General features: G+C 48.6%; 1 protein-coding gene across 2 annotated transcripts in view; it reads right to left on the bottom strand.

The window, feature by feature from the left end:
* LOC148152008 (DNA polymerase nu-like) overlaps positions 1-26103 on the bottom strand; it is a 336065-nt gene that overhangs the window by 117236 nt on the left and 192726 nt on the right. For both annotated transcript variants that reach the window (XM_087993713.1, XM_087993719.1), the window contains exons 2-3: positions 21277-21334; positions 15839-15916 (exon numbers count right to left, since the gene is read on the bottom strand). In XM_087993713.1, coding sequence (XP_087849839.1) covers positions 15839-15916; positions 21277-21334 — 136 coding nt within the window. The remainder of the gene's footprint in view (positions 1-15838; positions 15917-21276; positions 21335-26103) is intronic.

The following is a 26103-nucleotide window of genomic DNA, read 5'->3' as shown; positions in this document are numbered from 1 at the left end:
TGCCTCAATTCCACTTTCCCATCTGCTAGATTCCCCGAGAGACCAAAAACCTTTAAGCCTTAAGTATGTTAAAAGATGGAGCATCTACAACTCTTGGGGCAAGACAATTCCAAAGATGAACAAACCTTAGAGGAAAAAAAATTTCCATTCGTCTCAGTCCGAAATGATCAGCCCCTTTTCTTGAGAGTGCACCCAGAGTTTAAGGTTAGCCAGTCAGCAGAACCGAGCCTTTAGTATCTCCTGCTTCAGAATCTTGTACATTCCAATGAGAATGCCTCTCCTTCTTCGAAACCCCAGAGAATCTGGATCCAGGTTTCTCAGCGTCTCACCATAGGACAACCCTCTCAATCCAGGGAACAATCCATTGAATCATCACGGTACTATCTCCAATATATTTTGCCTTAATTGTGGATACCAAAACTGCACCTAGTGCTCAGCTGTTCTCTCACCAAATCTCTGTTACGTGCTGGGAGAATGCACTTTCCTATTGTTGTTGTGAGTTGACCATATAAAGCAGAAACAATTCTCTGCTCATTGCAGGTACAATTTTTTTTTTTTTTTTTACAAAGGATTACTGTGCCCGGGTTGGCCAGTTCTATTTTATCATTAAATGTGAGTCATGAACAATATATTGGGGCTAATCAGCTTTGCATATTTCCATTTGTTCTGAATATTCATGAGCTGTTATGCACAGCTGACAGCTGTAAGTTCCTGGCAACACTCTGACACTGCGGTTAGACAAAATGGGGAAGGTTCCTGAAAGGGAGAGGGGTCATTTCCAGCACAGGCCTCCTGACAGTAATCTGATGGGGAGAGAGAGAGAGAGAGAGAGAGAGCTGGCCACCCACTGTAGATCACATCTGATCCTCATCTACCGGTTTAACAGAATCGCGACTAACAGGGGAGTTTTATTCGTTATTAAATTCACTCGCAGAATGTTGGTTGGGTCAGGAAAGTGGACTGGAGGCCACATACAAATCAGCCACGATCCTATCAAAAGATGGAGCACACCTGATTGGCTGCACAGCCTACTCCTGTCTGAAAACATTTGTTGGTACCTCCATCCCCAATGACGATGCAGCTGAAGAAGTTAATGCAAATGACATATTTGAAGTGCTTAGTAATCATGTTCACTGAGAAAAGCAACTACGACCTTCATTGAGGAGATCTTGACCATCACAGATGACAATCTTCAGAAAATTTGATCTGTTTCATTGGATAACAGAACCCTGGCAGGCTTCAGGACCAGGCCCACCCCAACAAAACAAAATCAACACCAAGAGGCAAAGGAGTCTTGGACTTAAGACAGACACAGCACGGAGGCCGCTGCTGCTTCTCAGCTCGTGACCCCAAAATCTCATGCCCTTACCCCTTCTGGATTGGGGGGGGGGGTTGATGAGAGTTACTACCCACAGTTTGGGAAATCCTGCGCTATATTTCCTAGTCAGGATGGTGAGTGGCTTGGAGGGGAAATTGCAGGATACCTTGCATCAGCTGCCTTTGTCCTCTCGATGGTGAGTATACAGGTTTGGAAGGTGATGTCGAGAGAACAGAGAGACAGTTGACTCCACGGCATCTTGAAGTATCAAGAAGAACCCAGCTCAGCAGCTGCATGGGAATGTTCTTATGGCTCAGTGGTTGGCACTGCTGCCTCTCAGTGCCAGGGACCCAGGTTCGATTCTAGCTTCGAGCAACTGTCTGTGTAGGGTTTGCACAATCATCTGGATATCCTCCCAGTTTCCTCCCACAGTGTAAAGATGTGCAGGTTAGGTGGACCGGCCATGCTACATTGTCCTGTAGTGTCCTGGGATGTGCAGGCTTCGTGGGTTAGCCATGGTAAATATGGGAATAGGTTAACGGTCCGGGTGGGATGCTCTGTGGAGGGTCTGTGCAGATATAATGGGCCAAGTGGCCTCTCTCTGTACTGTAGAGATTCTATGATTATCTCCAGATGATCATCCAGCCTTGTCCCATTCTAACTTGGTCAGAAGTCACACAACACCAGGTTATAATCCAGCAGACACCTTCGACTGGCAAAGGGGCAGTGCGCCAAAAGCTTGTGATTTCACACAAACCTGTTGGACTATAACCTGGTGTCATGTGACCTCTGACCTTGTCCTCCCCAGTCCACCCCGACGACATTCTGACTTGGGCCTACATCACTGTTCTTTTGTCACTGCTGTGTTGAAAATCTGGGACTGCCTTCCACCTTCATTACGTAGGTCAGGTGGTTAAAGAAAACCATTTTAGCACCAGTAAGATTTTCAACCTTTTCCCTCTCAGAAGGAGAGACCAAGCCAATAAAATCAAAACACTGCGGATGCTGGAAATCTGAAACAAACACTGAGAATCCTGGAGAAACTCAGCAGGTTTGGCAGTGGAGAGAGAAAAACAGAGTCAATGTTTTGAGTCCACTATGATTGTTCTTCTGAAAAGCTTTGAAGACTTGAAAACTTTCCTTTGTTTCTATCTCCACAGACACTGCCAAGACCTGCTGAGTTCCTCTAGCACATTTTGTCTTGGTCAGAAAGCCTATGTATGAAGTTCTAGGCCTTCCAGGTTGTACCCTCACTTTCTGCTGCACACTGCCAGGGTGGCCACCTGTGTAACACCAGTGGAACTTGCTGATTAAATACCAGTCTCGCTGCATTGTCACCAATGGCAGCCCACTAAACCCAGAGTCTAGATGAGAGTGGTGCTGGAAAAGCACAGCAGGTCAGGCAGCATCTGTGGAGCAGGGGCCAATGCAGCCACAGGGACAGGGGCTCCAGGGAAAATCCTTCCATACTGTGACATATACACACAACTGGCACCATTTCACCATAATTCACTTGTAGTGACTTCCATTCAATGAATATGACTCTCTGTTTCCACCATAGGAGTTCCCATGACTGAATGCTTTCAAATAATCCTTAACTAAAGCAGGTCCAACTAAAGCAATGGATTTGTTATTGTACTGAACTCCAACAATGGACAAAGAAAGTAATTTATTAAAATATTAATTTTCAGACAAATGATTCTAACCTCTAAAACCCATTATGGATTTAGGTTCAACCCTCTCCTGATGGTCATATTGCATTATATATGATGCGCTGAATGGTCTCTTTCTACACTGTAACAGAGTTGTGATTCAGAGTTCTTGCACAAGTCCACTGAACGCATCCAGCTCTATACCATTGTTCCTCTCCCACCCCCATCGCCGTCCCACTCTCCCACCCCCATCGCCGTCCCACTCTCCCACCCCCATCGCCGTCCCACTCTCCCACCCCCATCGCCGTCCCACTCTCCCACCCCCATCGCCGTCCCTCTCCGTCCCCCATTACTGTCCCTCTCCCACCCCCATCACTGTCCCTCTCCCACCCCCATCACCGTCCCTCTCCACCCCCATTACTGTCCCTCTCACACCCCATCACCGTCCCTCTCCACCCCCATTACTGTCCCTCTCACACCCCATCACCGTCCCGCTCCCACCCCCACCACCGTCCCGCTCCCACCCCCACCGTCCCGCTCCCACCCCCATCACCGTCCCGCTCCCACCCCCATCACCGTCCCGCTCCCACCCCCACCACCGTCCCGCTCCCACCCCCACCACCGTCCCGCTCCCACCCCCATCACCGTCCCTCTCCCCCCCCATCACCGTCCCTCTCCTACCTCCTTTATTGTCCCTCACCGACCCCCATCACTGACCCTCTCTCTCGCCCATTTCTGTCCCTGTCTTACACCATCTCCCCCAACCCATCCCCGTCCCTCTCCCCCAACCCATCCCCGTCCCTCTCCCCCAACCCATCCCCGTCCCTCTCCCTCAACCCATCCCCGTCCCTCTCCCTCAACCCATCCCCGTCCCTCTCCCTCAACCCATCCCCGTCCCTCTCCCTCAACCCATCCCCGTCCCTCTCCCTCAACCCCATCCCCGTCCCTCTCCCTCACCCCCATCCCCGTCCCTCTCCCCCACCCCATCCCCGTCCCTCTCCCCCACCCCCGTCCCCCTCCCCCACCCCATCACCGTCCCTCTCCTACCTCCTTTACCGTCCCTCTCCCTCACCCCCATCGCCGTCCCTCTCCCTCACCCCCATCCCCGTCCCTCTCCCCCACCCCATCCCCGTCCCTCTCCCCCACCCCCGTCCCCCTCCCCCACCCCATCACCGTCCCTCTCCTACCTCCTTTACCGTCCCTCTCCCACCCCCATCACCGTCCCTCTCCCCCCCCATCACCGTCCCTCTCCCCCACCCCATCACCGTCCCTCTCCTACCTCCTTTACTGTCCCTCTCCCACCCCCATCACCGTCCCTCTCCCCCCCCCATCACCGTCCCTCTCCCCCCCCCATCACCGTCCCTCTCCCCCCCCCATCACCGTCCCTCTCCCCCCCCCATCACCGTCCCTCTCCTACATCCTTCACCGTGCCTCTCCGTTCCCCATCGCCGTGCCTCTCCGTTCCCCATCGCCCTCCCTCTCCCACCCCCATCGCCGTCCCTCTCCCACCCCCATCGCCGTCCCTCTCCCACCCCCATCGCCGTCCCTCTCCCCCACCTCATCGCCCTCCCTCTCCCCCACCTCATCGCCCTCCCTCTCCCACCCCCATCGCCCTCCCTCTCCCACCCCCATCGCCCTCCCTCTCCCACCCCCACCGCCCTCCCTCTCCCACCCCCATCGCCGTCCCGCTCCCACCCCCACCGCCCTCCCTCTCCCACCCCCACCGCCCTCCCTCTCCCACCCCCATCGCCGTCCCGCTCCCACCCCCACCGCCGTCCCGCTCCCACCCCCATCGCCGTCCCGCTCCCACCCCCACCACCGTCCCGCTCCCACCCCCATCGCCGTCCCGCTCCCACCCCATCACTGTCCCTCTCCCCCCCCATCACCGTCCCTCTCCTACCTCCTTTACTGTCCCTCACCGACCCCCATCACTGACCCTCTCTCTCGCCCATTTCTGTCCCTGTCTTACACCCTCTCCCCCAACCCATCCCCGTCCCTCTCCCCCAACCCATCCCCGTCCCTCTCCCTCAACCCATCCCCGTCCCTCTCCCTCAACCCATCCCCGTCCCTCTCCCTCAACCCATCCCCGTCCCTCTCCCCCACCCCATCACTGTCCCTCTCCTACCTCCTTTACTGTCCCTCTCCGTTCCCCATCACCGTCCCTCTCCGTTCCCCATCACCGTCCCTCTCCCACCCCCATCGCCGTCCCTCTCCCCCACCTCACCGCCGTCCCTCTCCCCCACCGCCGTCCCTCTCCCCCACCCCATCCCCGTCCCTCTCCCCCACCCCATCCCCGTCCCTCTCCCCCAACCCATCCCCGTCCCTCTCCCCCAACCCATCCCCGTCCCTCTCCCTCAACCCATCCCCGTCCCTCTCCCTCAACCCATCCCCGTCCCTCTCCCTCAACCCATCCCCGTCCCTCTCCCCCACCCCATCACTGTCCCTCTCCTACCTCCTTTACTGTCCCTCTCCGTTCCCCATCACCGTCCCTCTCCCACCCCCATCGCCGTCCCTCTCCCCCACCTCACCGCCGTCCCTCTCCCCCACCGCCGTCCCTCTCCCCCACCCCATCGCCGTCCCTCTCCCCCACCTCATCGCCGTCCCTCTCCCCCCACCCCATCGCCGTCCCTCTCCCCCACCCCCATCGCCGTCCCTCTCCCCCACCCCCATCGCCGTCCCTCTCCCCCACCCCCATCGCCGTCCCTCTCCCCCACCCCCACCCCCATCCCTCTCCCACCCCCATCCCTCTCCCACCCCCATCCCCGTCCCTCTCCCACCCCCATCGCCGTCCCTCTCCCACCCCCATCCCTCTCCCACCCCCATCGCCGTCCCTCTCCCACCCCCATCGCCGTCCCTCCCCCACCCCCATCGCCGTCCCTCCCTCTCCCCCATCGCCGTCCCTCTCCCCCATCGCCGTCCCTCTCCCCCATCGCCGTCCCTCTCCCCCACCCCCATCGCCGTCCCTCTCCCCCCCCATCACTTTCCTTCCCCCCCCCATCACTGTCCCTCTCCCCCCCCCATCACTGTCCCTCTCCTACCTCCTTTACTGTCCCTCTCCGTTCCCCATCGCCGTCCCTCTCCCACCCCCATCGCCGTCCCTCTCCCACCCCCATCCCTCTCCCACCCCCATCCCTCTCCCACCCCCATCGCCGTCCCTCCCCCACCCCCATCGCCGTCCCTCTCCCCCACCCCCATCGCCGTCCCTCTCCCCCACCCCCATCGCCGTCCCTCTCCCCCACCCCCATCGCCGTCCCTCTCCCCCCCCATCACTTTCCTTCCCCCCCCCATCACTGTCCCTCTCCCCCCCCCATCACTGTCCCTCTCCCCCACCTCATCACTGTCCCTCTCCCCCACCTCATCACCGTCCCTCTCCCCCACCTCATCACCGTCCCTCTCCCCCACCTCATCACTGTCCCTCTCCCACCCCCATCACCGTCCCTCTCCCCCACCTCATCACTGTCCCTCTCCCCCACCTCATCACTGTCCCTCTCCCCCACCTCATCACTGTCCCTCTCCCACCCCCATCACCGTCCCTCTCCCCCACCTCATCACCGTCCCTCTCCCCCACCTCATCACTGTCCCTCTCCCCCACCTCATCACTGTCCCTCTCCCACCCCCATCACCGTCCCTCTCCCCCACCTCATCACTGTCCCTCTCCCCCACCTCATCACCGTCCCTCTCCCACCCCCATCACTGTCCCTCTCCCCCACCCCATCACTGTCCCTCTCCGTTCCCCATCACTGTCCCTCTCCTACCTCCTTTACTGTCCCTCTCCCACCCCCATCACTGTCCCTCTCCGTTCCCCATCACTGTCCCTCTCCCACCCCCATCACTGTCCCTCTCCCACCCCCATCACTGTCCCTCTCCGTTCCCCATCACTGTCCCTCTCCCACCCCCACATCACCGTCCCTCTCCCCCACCCACATCACCGTCCCTCTCCCCCACCTCATCACCGTCCCTCTCCCCCACCTCATCACTGTCCCTCTCCCACCCCCATCACCGTCCCTCTCCCCCACCTCATCACTGTCCCTCTCCCCCACCTCATCACTGTCCCTCTCCCACCCCCATCACTGTCCCTCTCCCACCCCCATCACTGTCCCTCTCCGTTCCCCATCACTGTCCCTCTCCGTTCCCCATCACTGTCCCTCTCCCACCCCCTCATCACCGTCCCTCTCCCCCACCTCATCACCGTCCCTCTCCCCCACCTCATCACCGTCCCTCTCCCCCACCTCATCACCGTCCCTCTCCCCCACCTCATCACCGTCCCTCTCCCCCACCTCATCACCGTCCCTCTCCCCCACCTCCTTTACTGTCCCTCTCCGCCCCCATTATTGTCCCTCACCGACCCCCATCACTGACCCTCTCTCACCCCCATTTCTGTCCCTGTCTTACACCCTCTCCCCCACCCCATCCCCGTCCCTCTCCCCCACCCCATCGCCGTCCCTCTCCCTCACCCCCATCGCCGTCCCTCTCCCTCACCCCCATCACCGTCCCTCTCCCTCACCCCCATCACCGTCCCTCTCCCTCACCCCCATCACCGTCCCTCTCCCTCACCCCCATCACCGTCCCTCTCCCTCACCCCCATCACCGTCCCTCTCCCTCACCCCCATCACCGTCCCTCTCCCTCACCCCCATCACCGTCCCTCTCCCTCACCCCCATCACCGTCCCTCTCCCTCACCCCCATCACCGTCCCTCTCCCTCACCCCCATCACCGTCCCTCTCCCTCACCCCCATCACCGTCCCTCTCCCTCACCCCATCACCGTCCCTCTCCCTCACCCCATCACCGTCCCTCTCCCTCACCCCATCACCGTCCCTCTCCCTCACCCCATCACTGTCCCTCTCCCTCACCCCATCACTGTCCCTCTCCCTCACCCCATCACTGTCCCTCTCCCACCCCCATCACTGACTCTGTGTTGCTCGGCTGGCCAGCAGCCATCCTGTCCTGAATGAAACCCAGTTTTGTCCAGCTAAATACTGAGGAGTTAGAAGCCACTGTGATCCATTCGCCTCCACAAACTCTGATGTCTGCACACCAACTCCATCCCCCTCCCCCCTCTCCACTAAACACTGCCTGAAAGAGGCACCAGCGTTCTCTTTGACTGTGAGTCAGCTTCCCAATTCTCCCCTCTTCAGAGATTCCAACTTCTACCTATGGAATAAGAGCCAGCTGAGGCCATGTCTCAGCACATCTGTTCCCAAACCCCTGGGGTCACCTTCCCCAGTGCTCTGTAACTTGTCTTCTCTGCTGTCCTTGTCCTGAGTGATGCCTTTTCCCAGTCAACCATTAAACTGTTTGTTGTTGTACTGAATACATCTTAATAAGATCATCATGAATTAATAATACGATCATGTATTAGTAATTCAAACACATATTAATAAGATAAATATCAATAATCTAAACATGTATTAGTAAGATAAAGCTGTATTGATAACAGCATTGCTTATTAATTATGCAAACATTTAATAACAATAAGGACGTGATTAGTTGTGCAAATTAAAGAGGAGGTCTCAGAGGAGTACACAAAGGAACTTTGAAATGGTAACCGGCTTTGTGGATGAGAAGCAAGTGGTGAGGATGACACAAGGAACCTGCTGAGGGTTATGGACACATTAAGCAAATGCACAAAACCCTGGCAAATGGAATACAATGTCTAAAAACGTGAGGAGCTGCACTTTGGCTGGAAGGCAGGAATAGCTGAATATTATATAAATGGTGAAAGACTGCAGAAAGCTCCACAACAGAGGGATTAGACAGTCCTCGTCCATGAACCACAAAAAGCTAGCATCCAGGTTCAGTGGGTAATAGGGAAGGCAAATGGAATGTTGATCTTTATTTCAAAGGTAATTGACTCGAGGGATGAGGGTGTCTCTGGCGAGGCCAGTATCTATTGCCCATTCCGAGTTGTCCACAGGGCAGTTAAGAGTCAACTACATTGCTGTGAGTTCTTTACCACAGAGACCTGTCAGCTGTGAGTGAGCTGGAAGGAGATCAAAGGTTATGGGAAAAGACAGGAATGTTTTACGGGTTATCAGATCAGCCATGATCTCAGTGATGTGGCCTACAAGTGACTCCAGGTCCATGGCAATGTGATTGACCCCTGACCTAGACAATTAGAGATGGGCAGTGAATGCTGGTCTAGCTAAACAGCCCGTGAACAAGTTTTTAAAGACATTGCTACATTGACAGGCTTCTCCTGACATAGCCTTCTGCACTTTTCATTGAACCAGGGTTGATCCTTCAGCTTTTCGGAGATGGTCAAACTGGAGATCTGCTGGGCCATGAGATTACAGAGAGCAGGAAAATGGCGGGAAGTGGGTGGGGATGCTCATTTGGAAAGCTAGTACAGGCAGGATGGGCCAAATGCCTTCCATCTACACCATAATAATCCTACGATTCTGTTGTCTTGCTTTAATCAATAGAATGTTGAAAGAAGGAACTGCTAACACAGCACCTTTATCTGATTGCAGCAATAGCACTGTGTTTAGTTTTATTTTGGGAAGTTGGGGGGCGGGGGCTTCGAGAAGGAAATGACCAGGAATAGTTGATTGGAATGACAGAAAGGATGAAGGAATTGTGGTATAGACTCAGTTGGAAAAGCAGCAAACATTTGGCAGTCTTCACATTTGTGATCGAGGCAGCATTATTGGCAGAAATGAAGAATTGGGCAATACTTTGGACTGACCAAAAGAAAGATTTAAGTATTTTGGAAGGAGCATTACTTATCATTACTTATTAATACTTATGGTCAGGAACAGGCATGGAAATTGCAGACCACTCCACAAGATCTGCATTATTTAAAGGTTTAGCAGACATTTTATCATCGATTGACTGCCAAAACAGGAGAAGAAGCCATTTGTAGGATCCGACTGCCATATTTATCAACCTTGACCACAAGCACTGCTCTCCAACGTTCTCCTTCCAATGATTCAATGTCACCAACTTTATTAAAATAATCCAATGGCCAGCTCCCTCCACTTCCAAACATCAAATCAAAGAGGCCATTCAGCCCCTCTAGCCTGTCCTTCCGCCAGTCAATGATGCCACACTGATCTGTAAGCTAATTCTTTACACCCATCGACTCCCAATGTCCATTCGTATTGAAGGATAACAAACATTTATCAATCGCAGATGTAATGTTAACAATTATTCCGATGTTATGGCCCATTGTAGAAAGGTGTTTCAAACCTCTACCATTCCTTCCGTGTGGAAATGGTTCCCTAATGTCACTCCTGAAAGCTCGGTCTCTAATTTATTGAGCTGCTTGCCTACTAGCGCAAAACTTCTCCAACCATAAGGAATAGTTCCTCCCAATCTACTCAATCTATTCTGCTCCCCTTACGATCTTTGATCAAATCACTTAACCTTCTAAATTCGAGGGAATCCAGCCCTAGCTCTTTTATAATCCAATATTCATTCTGGTACAACCACGCCACCTTAGCCCCAAGGTCACTACCTCCTGTAGGAGAAAGTGAGGACTGCAGATGCTGGAGATCAGAGTCGAGAGTGTGGTGCTGGAAAAGCACAGCAGGTCAGGCGGCATCCGAGGAGCAGGAGAATTGACGTTTCAAGCATAAGCTCAATGAAGGGCTTTTGCCCGAAACGTCGATTCCCCTGCTTCTCGGATGCTCCCTGACCAGCTACGCTTTTCCAGCACCACACTCACTACCTCCTTTGTAAGGTGTGGTGCCCAGAACTGCAGATCAGGTCTACACAGTGCTTTATACAGCTAAAACATATCTCATCTGACTGTTGATTCCTCATCCTGATTTAGACTCATTCTTCAAATCTTATCAGGAAAGTTTGGACAAGCTCGACCTGCATCCATTGGAGTTTACAAGAATGAGACATGATCTTATTGACACGTATAAGGTGAGGTGAATTTTGTTTTGTTCAGAAGGTTATGGATGTGGGGAACTCTCTTGCCCAAAGAGCCGAGGAGACTGGGAGGTGGGGGCAGGTAGATATTTGACACACAAAGACTGCCCGGACTGGGTGTGTAGGTGGGAGAGTAGAGCTGAGGCCACAACCGAATCAGCCAGAACCTTATTGAACTGCAGAGCGGCTTGAGGGACCGAATAGCCTGCTCCTGTTCCTAATTAGCCAATTTGTAAAATGAGACTGACAGTTATCCAGCAACACCAGATGGACGTGTTGATGTCGATATGCTGCTGTCCATTGTGAGAGTCAACTTCACATTATCATAGAATCCCTACAGTGTGGAAGTAAGCCATTTGGCCCATCAAGTCCACACTGACCTCTGAAGAGCATCCAACCCAAAACCACATCCCTGTAACCACGCATTTCCCACGGCTAGCCCGCACACCCCTGAACACTATGGGCAATGTAAATGGCCAATCCACCTAATGTGCACATCTTTAGACTGTGGAAGGAAACTCACACAGACACAGGGAGGATGTGCAAACTGCACGCAGACAGTCACCTGAGGGTGGGATTGAACCTGGCTCCCTGAGGCAGCCATGCTAACCACTGAGCCACCTGTGTAACTCACCACAAACCATCTGTGACCAAAGTATAACAAACTTCAGCCAAACACACAGGCTCGAAGCCCCACTCTCAATGGTCGAGTTGCTTCACTGGCCTGCTGCTGAGGGGTCATCCATTTATTGGAAACAGCGAGCTCCAGATCTGTTTGTAGCCGCTCAGCATCTTGTCTGCTGAAGCAGCAGCAGCAGCATTTCCAAAGGTCATCTGCCTCACTCTTACAATGCTTCAATAATGTTATTAGGAAAAAACAGGAACTTTTCCTTTCCTTTATTACTTCCTATAACGTTTTTACAACTTGTATAACTTTATTCTTTTCCTAACTTTTTTTTTCCTTTATTCTACAATAAGCTTTTAGAAAAAAAAAAGGAATATTTTCCTCTCCTTTATTCTTTCATGGTGGGGGTGGGCATTTCAGGCAAAGCCAGCATTTGTTGCCCACCCCGATTGCCCTTCAACTGAATAACTTGTTCGGCCATTTCACAGGACAAGTAAGAGGGGAGGTGTGACACGGTGCTCCTGTCACTGGCCTAGTAATACAGAGATCCAGACTAAGGTTTCTGCAAGAAAAAAAACATCGTATTCGATTGTCATAAAACCCGATTTGCTTCATGATGTCCTTTCCGGAAGGAAATCTACCATCCTCTCCCGGTCTGGCCTACATGTGACTTCAAGCCCACAGTAGCTCTTAATTACCCTCTGAAATGGCCTCGAGAGCCACTCAGTGCAAGGGCAATTAGGAACAGACATAAGTTCAGGTCTAGCCCACAATACTCACATTCCACGAATGAATTTTTAAAAAACACACTGCTGTGTGTTCAGAGTCACATTTCAGCCAAATAAGGTGAGGAGAACAGATTTCATTCCCTAAGGGTCGTTAGTGAACCCATTTTCACAATAATAAGTGATAGATTTAAGGTCACCATTGTTGAGACGAGTTTTCAATTCCAGGTTTTTACAATCTGAGTCCTACGTCTCTATGGCTTTGAACCCAACAAAGCTTTTCATTGTATTTAGGTACATGCAACTACAATAAATCAAATCAAAAATATCACCAGAGCCTTTGGGATAACTAGACCAGTAACAGAAACACTGAGTCAGCATCTTCCCTTTCATTATGCCATGTCTCTCCATATGGATTGTGTGAAGCTTCTGTTATTGAAAGCTGCTGACCACTGGCACTCCTAATTGACAGAGTTTAAACTCATCTGACAGTATGCAGTCATGGCTGAGTATTTAAAGTATAGGATCTGAAATCCAGACACGTCTCCCTATGCAGGTTCAACATCCAAGGGGTCTTGAGGAGCAGTGGTAGTGTCTCTACCTCTGGGTAGGAGGCCCAGGTTCGATTCTACCAGCTCCAGGTGTGTTCAAAGCAGGTTTCTTTAAAATGATCTGAAGCACCGAGGTATTACTCAGGAGTATGGCTGAATTATTACTGCTTATCAGAGGTGTTGTCCATTGGTTAAAGAAAGGTCCCATCTAGAATTAGAATTAGGTTTTATTGTCACACATACTCAAGTACGCGGATACAGGAGTACAGTGATAAGTATACAAAGTCGCCATTCCCTGTGCCATCTCAGGTACAAAGGTACCGAGGTACAAAATCCTAGGGTTAGCACTGCTGCCCCAGAGTCCCAGGTTCAATTCCAGCCTTGGATGACTGTCTGTGTGGAGTTTGCACGTTCTCCCCGTGTCTGCGTGGATTTCCTCCGGGTGCTCCGGTTTCCTCCCACAGTCCAAAGATGTGCAGGTCAGGTGAATTGGCCATGCTAAATTGCCCGTAATGTTAGGTGCATTAGTCAGAGGGAAAATGTGTCTGGGTGGGTTACTCTTCTGAGGGTTGGTGTGGACTGGTTGGGCCGAAGGGCCTGTTTCCACACCATAGGGAATCTAATCAAAGTAGAAAAATAAGGAAACAAATTTTAAAATTCAACATTAAAGATTAGCCATTCTTGGCTCGCACTCCCCATAGGGGTTTGATCTCCTCCATGCTGGGCTCAGTCTCCTCTGGTTATTATTAAAGACTCCCATGTGGATATTTCAAAGCAGGAGGATTTGTCTTCTGGCCCACAGACCTGCCCTTTAACCAAGGAGGAAAGAGATAAACACAGACACTCAGCCGTTCCATTGTCTATTGCAAGAACTTGCAAAATAGCTGCTGCACTTGCCCACACAACAATCACAGTACTTCAGTAACACATATGGTGTGTGGAATACTCTGTGATGTTACTGAGAGGTGTGATATATCTCACTCTAGCTTGCAGCTTCATTTCCCTTCCCTTCTGTTCACTCATTAAATTCCACCAAGTATTTGGTAAACCTTCATACTTATCCACTGCCTCTGCCTGCATTTCCCGATGAACTAGCGGATAAGATGCACATCTATAATTTTAGTCATTGGTGGCATCATTATTCCTTTGTCAGTTGACTCTGAACTGTCCCTGAAAAGGCCCCAGCAAGCCACTCAGTCCCAGTGTCAGTAACACCCACATCCCAAGAAGGAATACAGACAAGCACTTCTCACAACCAATTTCTAAATTGTGCTCCTTGGACTGTCTGGAATCTCACATGAGCCACAAAATCAGGGGACTGCAATTTGTTTCCTTTTTAAAACATGTATTATCTTTGTCAGACATTATTTATGTTGCTTCAGACTGTGACAACTTGAATTTATATAGCATTGTTAATGCCAGTTAAGTGTCCCAAGAGGTGTACAGGAAACAAAACAGACTATGTTCACGTAGGAAAAGTATGGAGAGGTAGCAACATAGCTCCAGGGGGCACGACCAAAGAGGCTAGAAAGAGATATGGACTGCTTCACAGAGTGGGCAAGTAATTGGCAGATGGAATATAATATGGAGAAATATCTATTTGTGGCAGAGATTTCCAATGTCTTGGGAAGAGACATTGCACAGTTTAGACCTATACTCTCGCGAGTTTAGAAGAATAAGAGGAGATATCATTGAGGTATATTCGGTGCTAAAGGGGATTGAGAAAGTAGACGTAGAGAGCATGTTTCCTCGTGTGGGGCAACCCAGAACGAGAGGCCACAGTTTTGGGATAAGGGGCGTAAGAATACGTTTTAGGATAAGGGATGTAAGACATAGATGAGGAGAAATTACTTCTCTTAAAGAGTTGTGAATTTGTGGAACTCACTACTCAGATTGCAGTTGATGCTGGGACATTGAGAACATTTAAGGAGCAGATCGACAGATTTGTAATCAGTAAATGGGTGGAAGGATTATGGGGAGTGGGCAGGCAAGTGGAGTTGAGGCCAAGAGATTAGATCAGCCATGATTGTACTGAACGATACAGCAGTCTCGAGGGCCTGAACCGACTATTCTTCATGTTCAAGAAGGAAGCTCACCATATCGTCTCTGGCGCAATTAGCAACGGGCAATAAAGGCTGATCCCTAAAATCCAGCAAAATATCAAAAACAGAAAGAAATGCGCTGAAATGATCAGGGTGGGGTTGAGACTGCCAAAGGTTTGATTCAGCCCCGGGCAGTGGTCACAGAGGGGGGAATGGAAATGCTGGGCAGCAGACTGGGCAGGGGAAGATTAACAATGTCTGCTGTCTTCACAATGGGGGGTCATCGGAAAAAATGGCAGGACTGAATGACAGACAAGCAGGCTGAAAGCACAGAGCAACGGAGGAGTCAAGGAAGGTGATGATGAGGTTGAGCTGGGCACTGTTACCAAGCACATATCTAAGCTGAGACAATCCAAATGTGCCAGTAGTGAATTCACATCACAGCTGTAGAGAACACCGTCATCTGGGTTAGACCAGAGGGTCCTGTGACTTTATTTAAGTATGTCAGGACTATTGGGGCAGCACAGTGGTTCAGTGGTTAGCACTGCAGCCTTACAGCGCCAGGGACCTGGGTTCGATTCCCACCTTGGGCGACTGTCTGTGTGGAGTTTGCACATTCTCCCCGTGTCTGCATGGGTTTCCTCCGGGTGCTCCAGTTTCCTCCCACAATCCAAAGATATGCAGCTCAGGTGAATTGGCTATGCTAAATTGCCCGTAGTGTTAGGTGCATTAGTAAATGTAAGGTAGGGGAATGAGTCTGGGTGGGTTAATCTTTGGATGGTCGGTGTGGACTTGTTGGGCTGAAGGGCCTGTTTCCATACTGAAGGGAATCTAATCTCATGAAGGAATGGAATATCCTGCAGTGTGATCTGGAATCTAGGGATATAGATTCCATTGGTGTTACCTCAGTATCAGGGGGAATTGATGGATAGCAGAAATATTAATTGCTTCTAGTCTCAGTCATGTACACAGCAAAGTATCAAGCAAACGGAAAGTCGATGTGGAGCGGGATTCAGTGTGTATTACATTCTGACAATCAACACTTACCCGCTGCCAGAAAGGTCCAGCCATCTGATGAAACAAACACGCTTCTCGGTGAAATCAGCACCATTTCAGGTTCCCTTTCTGCAACCAAACAGAACACAGGGAACTCTAATTCTCTCGAAATTGGTCTGATTCACGACATTAAATAGTATGTCAATGACTGTGGACCACTTTGGGACATGCAGAGATTCTGCATAAAAGTGTATCTTTCTTCTTTATCATACAGTTTTGTGAATCCAATGACTTCATTGAATGGCTGCATTCATTTAGCAACTTGCATGTCCTCAGGGAGCCACGTGTTTCACAACCAATGGATTGACATTTTTGAAGTACAATTAGTATCATGTAGGCAAACACATCAAGCAACTTCACACCTAGTAAGATCCCATAAACAACACATTAATGCTAATTTATATATTTTTGAGTCATATCAGTGAAGTCAAACTACCACAGCAACATACGTTCTGTTCTTCCTACAATAGTAAGAGGTTTATATGTTTAAGATAAGGGATAAACCTTTTAGGACTGAGATGAGGAGAGATTACTTCATCCAGAGAGTGGTGAGCTGGAGGAATGCACTACCATAGAAAGCAGCTGAGGCCAAAACACGATGCTTTCAAGAATGAGGCAGATATAGCTCTTAAGGCTAAAGGGATCAAGGGATAAAGTGAGAGGGCAGGTTTAGAGTATTGAGCTCAATGATCAGCCATGATCTTATTGAATGGCATAGCAGGCTTGAAGGGTCAAATGGCCTACTCCTGCTCCTGTCTTCCATGCTTCCACCTGAGCAAGCAAACAATTCAAACCCAGGTTGAAAAATCAGCATCTACGACAGTGCCGCATTCATACAGTCATGGAGTCATGCAGCACAGAAACAGACCCTTCGGTCCAACTCGTCCATACCGACCAGATAGCCTACTCTGACCTGGTCCTATTTGCCTGCACTTGGCCCATACCCCTCTAAATCACTTCTAAGCATATACCTATCCAAATGCTTTTTTAAATGTTGAAATCATACTTTCCTCCACCACATCCTCTGATAGTACATTCTGCACACGCACCATCCTCTGTGTGAAAAAGTTACACTTTTAAATCTTCCTTTTAAAACTTTCCCCTCTCACCTTAAACCTATGCCCTCTTTTTTGGAGACCCCACCCAAGGGAAAAGGTTACTCACCCTGTCCATGCCCCTCATGACTTCATAAACCTCTATAAGGTACCCCTCTGCCTCCAACATTCCTGAGAAAATAGCATTATCAGTCTCTCCCTATAGCTCAAACCCTCCAACCCTGGCAACTTCATTGTAAACCTTTCTTTTTTTCTGCACCCCTCCAAGCTTCACAACATCTTTCCAATAGAAGGGTGACCAGAATTGTACGCAGTATTCTGAAAGTGGCCTAACCAATGTCCAGTACAGTCACAACATGACCTCCCAACCCCTATACTCAGTGCTCTGACCAATAAAGGAATTCATACCAAACGCCTTCTTCACTGTCCTAGTTTCAAGGAACTATGAATCTGCACTCCAAGGTCTCTTTATTCAGCAATACTCTCCAGGACCTTACCATTAAGTGTAGAAGTCCTGCCCTAGTTTCCTTTCCTAAGTGCAACACCTCACATTTATCTAAATTAAACTCCATCTCATAGAGTCATAGAGATGTACAGCATGGAAATAGACCCTTCAGTCCAACCCATCCATGCCGACCAGATATCCCAACCCAATCTAGTCCCACCTGCCAGCACCCGGCCCATATCCCTCCAAACCCTTCCTATTCATATACCCATCCAAATGCCTCTTAAATGTTGCAATTGTACCAGCCTCTACCACTTCCTCTGGCAGCTCATTCCATACATGTACCACGCTCTGTGTGAAAAAATTGCCCCTTAGATCTCTTTTATATCTTCCCCTCTCACCCTAAGCCTATGCCCTCTAGTTCTGGACTCCCCGACCCCAGGGAAAAGACTTTGTCTATTTATCCTATCCATGCCCCTCATAATTTTGTAAACCTCTATAAGGTCACCCCTTAGCCTCCGACGGTCCAGGGAAAGCAGCCCCAGCCTGTTCAGCCTCTCCCTGTAGCTCAGATCCTCCAACTCTGGCAACATCCTTGTAAATCTTTTCTGAACCCTTTCAAGTTTCACAACATCTTTCTGATAGGAAGGAGACCAGAATTGCACGCAATATTCCAACAGTGGCCTAACTAATGTCCTGTACAGCTGCAACATGACCTCCCAACTCCTGTACACAATACTTTGACCAATAAAGGAAAGCATACCAAACGCCTTCTTCACTATCAAGGAGCTATGTACCTGCATTCCAAGGTCTCTTTGTATAGCAACACTCCCCAGGACCTTACCATTAAGTGTATAAGTCCTGCTAAGATTTGCTTTCCCAAAATGCAGCACCTCGCATTTATCTGAATTAAACTCCATCTCGGGAGGTGCTGACTTTCAGGTAAAATCTCATGCCTTTCCTTTCAGGTGGGTGAACACATCCCCTTCGCACAACTTGAAAGAAGGACACAGCAGCAAACATTCAACCAAATCAGAGGGAGCTGATTAACTGATCAGGTATCTAATTGCTGCTTGTTAGAACTTGTTGTGTAACAAATAGCTGCCATATTTCTTGGATTACACCCAAAAAGGCCCAGGATCACTTTAAGGTCTGAGGTTATTATGGACACTATATAAATGCTTTTAGCAACATTAGGGGAAGAAATAGTGAAAGGATAAATAGTGATTTTCTTTTTTTTTCTTTCTTTTAGCACCCATGGTGTGTGTGCACAGGTGTGAGACACAGTGAAAGACACAAAGTGCACGAATCTTTATTCAATTTCCACCACCAGGAAGATAGGAAAACACCCGGGTGGCCAGTGACAAACACTGCCCTTCACATCAAGGGACAGTGCTGTGTGATCAAAACAGTGAAGGGGAGGGTAGGGACTAAATCAAAATAGAGTTGGAGGGAGAAATGATGCACTCCACTCCCTGCGGCGCCCACCTCTCCCTGAACAACTCCAGGGTGTTGGTCGACACCACGTGCTCCTTCTCCAAGGACACCCGGGCTCTAACGTAACCGCGGAAGAGGGGCAGGCAGTCGGCCCTAACGACCCCCTCCACGGCCCGCTGCCTCGACCTGTTGATGGCCAGTTTGGCCAGGCCCAGGAGCAGACCCACGAGGAGGTCTTCAGACCTGCCCTCCTTCCTCCGTACCCGGTGCCCAAAGATCAGGAGCGTGGGACTGAAGTGCAGCCAAAAACAGAGGAGAAGGTTTTTAAGGAAATCAAAAAGGGAGTGCAAACGCCCACACCCAATATATACATGGTCCACGGACTCCACAGCGCCACAGAACAAGCAGTTGGGCTGGGAGTCCGTGAACCACCGCAATCTGCGGTTGCAGGGGACTGCTGCGTGCAGCACCCTCCACCCCAGATCCCCGAGAGAAAGGGGGAGGACTCCCGCGTAGAGAGCCCTCCACTGGGGATCCCCACCGCCCGGTGGCAAATAGGCACGCCAAGGCGTGTCCGGACGGTGGATGAGGGAGAAGAGGTGGATGGTGTGCAGCAGCAGTCGGTACAGGGCTCTTCTTTTTATTTCCTTAAACAAAACAAAATTAAAATTTCGGAGGCGGCTCAGGTTGTGGGGCACAGGCTCCCGCGGGAATAGTGATTTTCTTACTTCCAGCGAGCAATCTGGATTCACAATGAAGCTTGGTTTGGGAACGTTTGACTGGTATTTTATCCATTAATTAGTGTTTACTCAAGCACGATTTGTTTAAAACATCAATAGACGTTGAACTAAATTTAAAATGATCAATTATTTGATTTTCAGACAAAGCACAGAAAATATTAAAAAGAATTTGACTGTTTTGACCTCTGCTCTTTCTCACCAGCAGGACCCTGTTCATTAATTTATACATTATACAATCAATTATAATTAAGTGAACATAAATTATTTATACTGAAAATGTAGGCAGTTCTACATAATACATCCCTCTTTCTTTCAAGAGAGTCATTACAATTTGATTAGGTTTAGTGTAAGTACAATTGCAGATGACATTTTGAAATTTATATTTGCTGTTCCCAATTGTTCAAGTGATTTAAATAAAAACAAGCCAGTAATGATTCATAATTCCCATTCATATTTGAAACTTTCGGCAGTGAGTGAGATGGGGGGGCCAGATGCCTATTCTGGGAACTTCCTGCAGTCTATCAATATCCTGCTGCATCTTCTGGCAAACCCTCCTCACTATCTGCAGTGTCTCCAATCTTTGTGTCATTCGCAAAGTTACTAATCAGACCACCTCCATTCTCCTCCAAATCATTTATATATATTACAAACAATAGGAATCCCAGCACTGATCCCTGTGGAACACCACTGGTCATGGATCTCCAGTCAGAAAACACCTTTCCATCATTATTCTCTGTCTTCTGTGACCAAGCCATTTCTGTAACCTTCTTACCAACTCTCTGCTTTAACAACAATACCAGCCTGCCATGAGGGGCCCTGACAAAGGCCTTGCTAAAGTCCATGTAGACAACATCCACCGCCCTACCCTCATCAATCATCTTTGTCTTTTCCTAAGAAAACTCAATAAAATTTGTGAGACACAACCTGCCCCGCACAAAGCCTATCACTAATAAGACCATATTTTTCCAAATATGAGTAACTCCTGTCCTTAAGACTTTTCTCCAGTAATTTCCCTACCACTGACTTAAGGCTCACCGGCCTGTAATTTCCCTGTTGCTCTTCTTAAACAAAGGAACAATGTTGACTATTCCCCAATCCACTGGGATCTCTCCTGTGACTAAAGAGGAGACAAAGATTTCATACAAGGCTCCAGCAATTTTCTCACTTGTCTCCCTCAGCATTCTGGGATAGATCCCATCAAGTGCTGGGGAGTTGTCTACCTTAATGCTTTTCAAAACACACAACCCAACCTCCTTTTTTTATGGTGACATGTCCTAGAATATCAACAGACCCCTTCCTAGACCCACCAGCCACCATGTCCTTCTCCTTTGATGCAAGTGTCATTTTGAAGGTGAGTTGGTGCAGGCCTTCTGTGCTGTAATCATTCTGGGATTCTGAGCCTCGGGACTTTTCTTGACGTCCTGGTCAATATTTATCCATCAAGTAATATCAGTGAAAGAGATTATTCCATCATTATCTTATTGCTGTTTATGGGATCCTTATTGGCTGCTGATTCTACTTTGAAAAGCACTTCACTGGCTGCAAATTGCTTAAGTTGTGTTTGAGTTTGTGAAAGGCGTTATATGAATGCAAGTCATTCTTTTCCCAATGTGACTGCCACCCCACACCAATATGATCTATTTCTAACTGCCCTTAGGCCTGGCACTGCAGGTGACCAGCACAGAGCACTTTCCCAGAGCGAACTGGCCTGTGCGATGCTCACGGTAAACTATAACGAAGGTGGATAGTTACCCCGAATGTACTGCTGCTTTGCAATTTGAATTGGCTGTGTTGGTATCGCTTGAATATTCTGTAAGGAAGATAGTAAAGCACAAATAGGTTTACAGTTCCATTTTAATAACAAACAACAATTTTAGTTTCAACTAAATAGAAGGAAAACATAATGGGGGTAAGATCGTAGAAATAGATGGAGGCCATTTAGCCTGTCTAGCCTATCCTACCATACAATCAGTTTCACGCCATTGGTCCAAACAGACACCAGTGGTGGTGGAGAAGTTTGTTTTCTGTACAATACAGAAGTACACTCCATAAAAGCCTAATGAAGGAAGTGCTCATCAGAAAGTAAGTGTATGAGTCAACTGTCAATAGGTGGCCATGCTACCATTGCTGATAATGTCCAGGGATGTGTAGGATTGGCCATGGGAAATGCAGAGTTATTGAGATGGCATGGGGGTGGGGGTTGAGGGAGGTCAGGGTGGGATGCTTTTTTGGAAGGTCGGTGTGGTCTAGATTTAGATTAGATTTTTTTTTTAGATTACATTACAGTGTGGAAACAGGCCCTTCGGCCCAACAAGTCCACACCGACCCGCCGAAGCGAAACCCACCCATACCCCTACATTTACCCCTTACCTAACACTACGGGCAATTTAGCATGGCCAATTCACCTGACCCTGCACATCTTTTGGACTGTGGGAGGAAACCGGAGCACCCGGAGGAAACCCACGCAGACACGGGGAGAATGTGCAAACTCCACACAGTCAGTCGTCTGAGGCGGGAATTGAACCCGGGTCTCAGGCGCTGTGAGGCAGCAGTGCTAACCACTGTGCCACCGTGCCGCCTAGATGGGCTGAATGGCCTACTTTCACACTGTAGGGATTCTATGATTCTACAAGAACAGTTGGGGACATCAGCTCATTTTGAATGTTTTATTCAGAACCTTGGCCATGATTATCTTCAGAAACGACCTAACTATCTCAGCAAGCAAAACTTTCAACTCAGTCTCAGCTTCAATTATTTTTCAGGGCGAGGGTTTTGACATAGTGCTCAATTTTTTAAGCAAAATGGTCTTTTTATGAGCTGCAGTGAAGGCTTAACCTTGGCAGCTGTGGGGATTAGCTTCAGCTTAAAGGACAAATTACCGAACTAAATTGGTAACGCCATGACAATGAGACAGACAACCGAAGCAAATCAGTCTTTGTATTTGCAACACATTAAAACTAAAACCTTCAAGGATCCTCAAAATTGACCCACATAGTTTATAACCAGACGTTTGAACAATCAGTCAGGAGCTCTGAGAATAATCAATTCAAGACACTAGTTGTATCTTAAATAAAAGACTGAGCAATTTATTAACAATACATTAACTGTAGTGAACCAGAAATTAAACATCAAAGTAATTTAATTGATCCATGTTTAAACTCATTCACAACAAAGACAAACAGACAAACACACACAGTTATGGGATAAATAATGGAAAATCACAACACTGGCTGGATTACTTCAGCAGTTTTCATGATGCACTGTTCCACAGGGAGAGATGATTATTTATTGGTAGATTTTCTGAAGATGTCGATCAGAACCACCTTTTCAGCTCACTCAGAGGAGATCAGTAATACTTCTACCTTATTTCCCATGCTGGTCGGGGGAAGTTAGGTTTAAGCTTTCAAATCTTCATGCTCTCACATACATCACCAAACGCCTTCTCATTGAAAACAGTGTTCAAAACCCAGTGCAAACTGTAGTCTCTCCCTGACAGACTGACCGTCTCCCCACAAGCTGAGCAACATCTGCTTGAACATGAGATCTCTCCCAGCCTGCTGGAACCACTCCCAGGTATTAACCTCAAAAATGGCCAACTTTTACGATCTGTTTAAATATAATTGCGCCAATGGGCTAAGGCATGGCAGATGGAGTTTAATTAGGGTAAATGTGAGGTATCACATTTTGGTAAAAATTACAATTAGAAGCAAGTAGTGCTGTAGAACAGAGAGACACGGGGTGCAGGTACATAATTCTTTGAAGTTTGCGCCACATATAGAGAGGGTGGTTAAGAAGGCAGTTAGCACGGTTGCCTTCATTGCTCAGACGTTTCAGTACAGGAGTTGGGAAGTCATGTTGAGGTTGTACAGGACATTGGTGAGACCTCTTCTGGAATACTGTCTCCAGTTCAGTCACCCTGCTATAGGAAGGATATTATTAAGCTGGAGAGAGTTCAGAAAAGGATGTTGCCAGGAGTGGAGGGTTTGAGATTTAAGGAGATGCTGGCTAGGCTGGTACTTTTTCACTGGAGCTTATTAGATTGAGGGGTGACCTTACAAGAGGTTTATAAAATCATAAGGGGCATTGAGACGGTGAATGGCAAGTCTTTTCTCTAGGGAGGGGGGATTTCAAGACTGGGGGCACATTTTTAAGGTGAGAGGAGCAAGATTTTAAAAATACATGAGGGGTAATATACACAGAGAGTGTCTCGTGTGTAGAATGAACTTGCAGAGGAATTGGTGGATGCAGGTACAGTTACAACATTTAGGGGGCATTTGGATAAGTACATGAATAGGAAAGGTTTGCCGGGAAATGGGCCAAGTGCAGGCTGGTGGGACTGGTTTACTTGGGGATGATGGTCAGCATGGCCTAGTTGGACAGGTAGGTCTGTTTCTGCGCTGTATGACTCTATGAGTCCATGATGGTCTTCGGCAGTAACAAGCATCAGTAGAAGTTTTTGTTCCGTAATGAACGTGCAATTAATTTCCATACCTGGCCTCACAAATAAACAAAAGCTTGTCTGATCAGTCATAGTAAGTTTGCAGATGACACCAAAATTGCTGCTTTAGTGGACAGTGAAGAAGGTGATCTAAGAACACAACAGGATCTTGATCAACTGGGCCAGTGGGCTGAGGAGTGGCGGACGGAGTTTAATTTAGATAAATGTTGCCTGTTGAATGAATGCATTACCATCACTGGATCCCCCACTGCTGACAATCTGGGCATCACCATTCACTCAAAATACTTTACTCCATCCACCAGAATTCTGAACAGCATGCACAGTGTACATTGTTGCAGTGGACAAAGTTTACATTGGCAGGAGAGATGAGGACCCAAGGACACGCCTGAGAGTAAAGGGAAGATCCTTTAGAACAGAGATAAGGAGAGACTTCTTCAGCCAGAGAGTGGTGAATCTATGGAATTCATTGCCACAGAAGGCTGTGGAGGCCAGGTCATTGAGTTTTTTAAAACAGAGATAAATATGTTCTTGATCGCCACAGAGATCAACGTTTCCTCACTATAGGAAGGATGTGGAAGATTTAGAGAGAGGACAGAGGAGATTTACCAGGATGTTGCCTGGACTGGACAGTATGTCTTATGAAGTAACGTTGAGGGAGCAAGGGCTTTTTCACTGGAGCAAAGAATGATGAGAGGTGACTTGATAGAGGTGTACAAGTGATGAGAGGCAAAGATAGTGTGGATAGCTAGAGACTTTTAGACAGAACGGATAGCCAGAGACTTTTAGATAGAGCAGATAGCCAGAGACTTTTAGATAGAGCGGATAGCCAGAGAAGTTTAGATAGAGTGGATAGCCAGAGACGTTTAGATAGTGCGGATAGCCAGAGACTTTTAGATAGAGCGGATAGCCAGAGACTTTTAGATAGAGTGTGATAACCAGAAAGTTTCAGATAGAGCAAATAGCCAGAGACTTTTAGATAGAGTGGATGGCCAGAGACTTTTACATACAGCAGATAGCCAGAGACTTTTAGATAGAGCGGATAACCAGAGACTTTTAGATAGAGCGAAGAGCCAGAGACATTTAGATAGTGTGGAAGGCCAGAGACATTTAGATAGAGCGGATAGCCAAAGACTTTTAGATAGTGTGGATAGCCAGAGACTTTTAGATAGAGCTGATAGCCAGAGACTTTTAGATAGAGCAGATAGCCAGAGACTTTTAGATAGAGTGAATGGCCAGAGACTTTTAGATAGAGCGGATAGCCAGAGACTTTTAGATAGAGTGTGATAACCAGAAAGTTTCAGATAGAGCAAATAGCCAGAGACTTTTAGATAGAGTGAATAGCCAGACACTTTGAGATAGAGCGGATAGCCAGAGAAGTTTAGATAGTGTGGATAGCCAGAGACTTTTAGATACTGCGGATAGCCAGAGACCTTTAGATAGAGCGAATAGCCAGAGGCTTTTACATAGAGCAGATAGCCAGAGAAGTTTAGATAGTGTGGATAGCCAGAGACTTTTAGATAGAACAGATAGCCAGAGACTTTTAGATAGAGCGGACAGCCAGAGACTTTTAGATAGAGTGGATAACCAGAGACTTTTAGATAGAGCAAATAGCCAGAAATTTTTAGATAGAGTGAATGAGCCAGAGACTTTTAGACAGAGTGGATAGCCAGAGACTTTTAGATAGAGCAGATAGCCAGAGACATTTAGATAGTGTAGAAAGCCAGAGGCTTTTAGATAGAGCGGATAGCCAGAGACTTTTAGATAGAGCGGATAGCCAGAGACTTTTAGATAGAGCAGATAGCCAGAGACTTTAAGATAGTGTGGAAAGCCAGAGACATTTAGATAGAGCGAATATCCAGAGACTTTTAGATAGAGCGGACAGCCAGAGACGTATAGATAGAGTGGATAACCAGAGACATTTAGAGAGAGCAAATAGCCAGAAACTTTTAGATAGAGTGGATAGCCAGAGACGTTTGGTTAGTGTGGACAGCCAGAGACTTTTAGATAGTGTGGAAAGCGAGAAATTTTAGATAGAGTGGATAGCCAGAGGCATTTAGATAGTGTAGATAGCCAGAGACTTTGAGATTGAGTGGATATCCAGAGACATTTAGATAGTGTAG

Source organism: Chiloscyllium plagiosum, unplaced genomic scaffold, assembly GCF_037043375.1.
Source record: "Chiloscyllium plagiosum isolate Xiang-an unplaced genomic scaffold, Cpla_swu_hap1 HiC_scaffold_2, whole genome shotgun sequence".
Classification (NCBI taxonomy): domain Eukaryota; kingdom Metazoa; phylum Chordata; class Chondrichthyes; order Orectolobiformes; family Hemiscylliidae; genus Chiloscyllium; species Chiloscyllium plagiosum.
Note: the sequence above shows the minus strand (reverse complement) of the source record. Positions and strands in the feature narration are given on the sequence as shown.